General features: G+C 43.7%; 1 protein-coding gene across 1 annotated transcript; it reads left to right on the top strand.

Moving 5' to 3' along the window:
• The first annotated feature begins 324 nt into the window (after window positions 1–324).
• On the top strand, window positions 325–3,269 carry C9H15orf61 (chromosome 9 C15orf61 homolog). Its single transcript, XM_054215454.1, has 2 exons — window positions 325–720; window positions 2,544–3,269. The coding sequence occupies exons 1-2, from the start codon at window positions 387–389 to the stop codon at window positions 2,669–2,671; spliced, it is 462 nt and encodes a 153-aa protein (XP_054071429.1). The 5' UTR covers window positions 325–386; the 3' UTR covers window positions 2,672–3,269.
• The last annotated feature ends 2,544 nt before the right edge of the window (window positions 3,270–5,813 follow it).

The following is a 5,813-nucleotide window of genomic DNA, read 5'->3' as shown; positions in this document are numbered from 1 at the left end:
ATTCTCGCTCTCCCTAACGAGCATTAAGGTTCGCCCCCGCCCCCAGCAGGGACGACTGTCCGGTCTGTGCGGGGCAGGACGACCCTCTCTTCGCCCCGCGGGGCCGCCTCAGGCGCCGCCCGCCTTCACCTCTCAGCGCGGAGGGCTCCGGCGCGGCCTCCCCTGCCCGGACCCTCCCCTCAGGGAGCCGCGCCCAGCGTGCTGCCCCGCTCTACCCTCGCACCCACAGCCGTGGGCCAGCCCCACCGCTCCGCAGCCCTGTCCCGCCGCCGAGGTGACCTCGCCGCCGCCGCCCCTTCCCGCCCTCCGGCCGGCGCAGGCGCCGAGGCGGCGCAGGCGCGGCGGACCGGAGCGGCCGGTGCTGGGGCGGGGGGGTGTCCCACGGGATGCGGGCGCTGAGGCGGCTGCACGAGGCGGCGGTGGGGCTGCTGCTGTGGCGGGGCTCGGCGGCGGCGCCTCGTCCCGCCGCCTCGGAGGTGCTGAGCCAGCACCTGCGGCAGCGCGGCCTGCCCCACTGGACCTCCTACTGCGTCAAGTACAGCGCTGTGCGCAACGACCAGTTCGGCCTCTCCCACTTCAACTGGCGGGTGAACGGCGCCAACTACCACATCCTGCGCACCGGCTGCTTCCCCTTCATCAAGTATCACTGCTCCCGCGCCGCCCCGCAGGACCTGGCGCTGCAGAACGCCGCCTTCACCGCCCTCAAGGTCCTCAACGCCGGTGAGTCGCCTCCCGCGCCGGCTGGGCGGCCTCTCCTCCGCTTACCTGGCCGGCTGTGAGGCGGGCGGAGGGGCGCTTGAGGCGGGCGGGCTGCTCCCCTCGCAGGAGGGACGGCGGCGGGAAGGGGTGAGGTGAAGGCGGTGGCTGGCGGGAGCCGCGTCCCCTGGAGCCGGGCCGGGGGCTGTGACCGGGACCTGCCGAGCGGCTCTGGCTGCGGGCGGCTCCGCTCCGCGCCCCTGAGGTGAGTCCGCCTGAGGCGGCTCGTCCTCCGCCACCGGGCGGAGCGAGGGAACACGAATAATCCAACCGCGCCCGTCCTGTCAGCGGCTGCGAGAACGCCGAGCTGTAAATCGATACTCCTCGGGGTTTCACCGAGTTCGCGTTTCTCCGTCCAGTTGTGAGGGTGAAAGATTAAACCGCCTTAAAGCAAACGCGCGAGCGCTTGTTCCTTAAGTGGCTAACATCAGTTGGTATGGATCATTTTCCGTCTAAAAATCTATGTTCTGTTGCCGCGGATGAAATTCTCTCCTCTAAGCAAATAACACGAGCGCTAGGTGAAGTAAAACAGCTTGTTTCTTAGAAAGTGCCTGGGCTAATTCTTTGCATCCAAGATACAGGCGGCGTCTGATGAAGTGGGGGGACTTGCACCGCTCGTGAGCCCAAAGGGCTGCGGCGTATGAACAAATAATAATGCTCTGTCAGTACCTTATTAATACAAAAATGGATATAGATAAGTTTTCAAATACATTATTATTCAAAACTTAGTATAAGGATACAACATTTACTTAAATGGCATCAGTCGCATAACTAGTTTAATCAGTTTCTTGTTTTCATATTTCATTTAAAAAAAAATATATCTCATTGGCTTTGCAAGTCTTCAGTGACTTTTTACAGAATGTGTCTGCTAGTCTTAATTTTTTGATCTTTCCAACTGACATAGTGAGAAAATATAATCACAAAGATTGATTTCTTAATAATAACTTTAAATCTGATTTTATTTTTCCCTCCGCATAGTCAGACCTTTTATCTTCCCCATTTTTCTTGCAGCTGCCCTACATGTTTCTTATTTAAATGACTGGCAAGCGTGACTGAAAAGTCAGTTCATCTCCCTCTTTTGAGAATCTAGCTTAAGCACTTGGGTAACTTTAAGCACGCTAAATTCGGTGTTTCTGTACCTTGCTGAATCAGGGCCTAAATGCATCTCTGTTTTTTCCCCCTATATGAAGTAAAATATTGTTGTCTGTGTTAGACGGGTAACTCTGCAGTGCTAAAAATGATGGCACTTTATACACCTTTCTGCTTATTCTAGTTTTGCTGGAGTTGGTAGTCTTGACTACTGATCTCATTTTCCCAAGAGCAGCTTCGTGTTGATCTGTGAAGTCTCTGCCTGTTTTCCTTCCTATCTCTACTCTGATACACAGACAAACTCTGAACTGGTAACTAAGTGGATGTCCAGTGAGTTTGTGTTTTCGTGTTCAGATAGGTATTATTTATCTTTAATCGGTAGAAATCAGGCTGTATACGTGACGATGTTTCATTTCTTTCATACTGCTATCCTCCCATTTTCTTTTTCTTTTAATTTCCTGTGTATTGCTGCTTTTCTTAAGCTGCTCTCTGAGTCTTGTGTACTTGATACACAGGGAGGGTATTATGTACTGAGAGCTGCTTGTAAGCATTTAGTAAAGGCAAAATGGTAATAAGGCAGCTTTTACAGGAATGCTTTTCCTCTAATTTCAGTTTGGAGTCATTATTCTTTACTATTATGAGGCGATTTTAATTTTCCTGGCTTGCTATCTTTGTAACGTGTTTTTGTCTTTTCTTAGGCATCCCAACTTTACTATATGGAATTGGCTCCTGGTTCTTTGTCAGTGTCACAGAGACTGTTCATACGAGTCATGGCCCAGTTACTATTTATTTTCTAAATAAAGAAGATGAAGGCGCAATGTACTGAAATCACGCCCTCAAGTACCTGTCACTTGGTGTGTTTCTGTGTTACAGCTGCTACAAATATCTACTCCCTTTGACTAAAAAGAACTGAAGGCAACTGTTTGTTTTTTACCGTGCGTTCTTTGACTTAACATGCCGTCTTCAGGAAGCTTCATGGACTTTTTGGTCATAAGAGATTTATTTTTGCAGAGGTCAATAAAGTTGAAAAAGCAGAAGCCTTGGGAGAAGAATTAATATTTCTAGGGGTATTAGAATTTTTGGAAGTCAGTGACTAATACCACTGAAAAAGCTTGTGATAAATTAAAGAGATATATCTACCAACTTAGAGAACTGAACTGTAGCATGTGGGCAAGGAAACTGTGAATACACTAGACGTTTTCAGAACGTCTCTGAAAAGATAAAGCTGCTTAGGTTTAGACTCTGACTAGATGTTTCATAATGCATTAATTGTCATAGTCTCAAGCATGCTGGAATGAATCCATGGCACTGACTATTCACAATTACCTGGAAGAGTCTTCGGAAAAATACCACCCCAAGAAGTTAAAAATGGCTGTATCTTATTTCTTCAAATTATGTTTAAATAAAATATCTAAAACATGTTTTATGCTTGTTTTTTATTCTAATTCTTAAACGCCAGATGTCGGCTTTCTTTTTTTCTCTTTGCTTGCTTTATAGGTAAGGAACAAAACCTAAGTAATATAGAATATTTAGTCTCCTGTACTAATTTACAAATTGCTAGTATTTTTAATTAATCCAGGAGAATGAGAAGACTACTACCCTCATTTCTTTGATGCAAAATAACTGATTTCTCCAGCTATAACTGAGCACAGCTGTAACAGGCATATATAATGATGGAATGACTTAAATTCAGTTGGAAACCTGGGCAAAGAAATAGCTTTTAGGGAACTACTTGGATAGTGGAAATACGGAATTATTGGATAGTAAGTTCAAACAACAGAGACACCTGTACAGGATACATTACTGGCGCTTAGTTTTAGTGCCAGGAAATAATGCTGTCTATTCCAAATCCCACGCCTGGTGATGTATGTTGATTATTCTGTTTTCCATAAGTAGGAAGATAAATGTAAAATGGATAGGTACTGTTTTTGGAGGGTAATCGCTATTCCTAAATAAATTATTATCAAGCTATGACTACTGTATAATTTCATTTAAATACTTTTTTACTTAATTCCAGATAATGGAACTGTTTCCCACTTAATGAAGCAACACAAGTGTTTTTTCTAAAAGCAACACTAAATAACAATTTAATTAGAGAAGTGCTTGCACTCTTCTATTTAATTTTGGAGAATATTCTTGACACAAGTTAAATGGGTCTCAGAGATGGAGAGACAGTATTATAAGAAGCCTCATTAATAATGACTGTAAGCATTTTTCTAGAACTGATTTTCACTGTATTGGATAAAGTTAAATAACTGCAGCTCATAAGTTTAAAGTCAAATACTGCTCATTCATTGCCACGGATCTGGTCAATATCTTGCTGTAAAGGTTTAGTCTCAATGCAGAGTTGATAAAATGGTTTTTAATTACCAGACTATAAATACAGCTCTTCATTGGAGTTGCACCTCCACTCACTGCAGCTTGTTTGATTTCTGATAATGTGTACTGCTGACTTTGCTTACCTGTTTTTCAATAAATGCAGGCAACACGACTCCTTGTCCATATGGTGATGGGCAAGTCTCCTTAGAGAACATCTTTGACAAACTACCCTATTGATTACTGCAATTCTGTGCTGCTTGCAGCATTAAATAGAGACTTGATTTCTTGTTCAATGATCTCACTGTGTAACAATTAAGCAAATGTAATATTTTCTTGTATTACATGAAAATCAATAGACCTCTTGCTCTTATGAGGTTGATCATGCTAAAGGATGAACTAGAAGATGTCTGAGGGCAGAGTGCAAATATAGTATAATTCGTTCATTTCATTAAGGCTCGTATGTGACCCGTTACAATACTTAAGAGGGAAAATACGCTATTTATAAGGAATAACACTCAAGTTATTAAATCATGACAAAAATAATTCTCAAAAGTGAATATAAACCTACTTGCTTGTCTTCCACCATAGGTAAAATAACTTCATCTGGCTTTCATTCTCTTCTTACTATCAATACCTACTTCTTAGCATGTTTTTTCATCGCTTATCTTAAGTTTTGGCCTGAATGCAAGATGGAAATGTTAAGGGCCAAGAAGATCATACCAACTTGTCTCAAAATTGGGGGAACACAGGAAGGGCAAGCAAGGATGAGCACGCAGCGTGTAGTTCTCAGCAGAACCTTTGCTGCTTTACCTTTCTAACCTGCAGCACCATAAACTCTTGCCTTAAGGCAGTCGGCTCCTAAAGGGACACCCCTGTATGAGGAAAGCGGGGTCTTCTGTTGCGGAGAAGTCCAAATGCTTGAACTAAAGAGTGTCCCTGAAGCGGGCTGTAAAGACGAGCTTCTCGCAATTTAATTGTTCAAAGATGCATTATTTGCATGTGTAGCACTGAACTGCCGTCTATTGCCTATAAGGCCCTTTCAGGTTGTCTTGTAACCCTGTTGCTTCCCTGTGGGGAACTAGGCGTTGTTTATTCCTCTGGTCCAGAATAATTAATTTGTAGTTGTTTTAATTAGCAGCTTCCTTTTTTTTAATGTATCATACTCTGTGTATGTTGTGTATGCAACATATACTAATGTTGATACTTTTTTTTTATAGATGATTGAACTATAAAATGACCCTTCTAACTTTTTACGGGTTTGATCTGCCCCATTTCCATTTGAAATAAAATGTAGTTTATCTTGTAAGTCTTAATTATCTCTTTACTGTATTCAAGAATGATGTTTAAATGAGTGAGAGATGACATAAAAAGGCAGAGGGCTTTGTTTCACCTCACTTAACAACTACTTCAGATAAATGAAACCCTAGTCTAAACCCAGAGGATCAGGTAGCTACTTCTTGTAGCAGTCTCTTTAAACAGTAATGACTATTGGGGGCATCTTGACTTAAACGAGCGCTTAGCATTACATCTTACCTAGGTCAATGGTCTCAGGTATCTGAGTTAAACTGTGTTACTGTAAATTAATGGAAAATGTAACTGCGCTTTGCTGAAAGATCAATGTCCAATAAAGGCTGCACAATCAAATCTTG

Source organism: Rissa tridactyla, chromosome 9 (assembly GCF_028500815.1).
Source record: "Rissa tridactyla isolate bRisTri1 chromosome 9, bRisTri1.patW.cur.20221130, whole genome shotgun sequence".
NCBI classification, from domain to species: Eukaryota; Metazoa; Chordata; class Aves; order Charadriiformes; family Laridae; genus Rissa; species Rissa tridactyla.
Note: the sequence above shows the minus strand (reverse complement) of the source record. Positions and strands in the feature narration are given on the sequence as shown.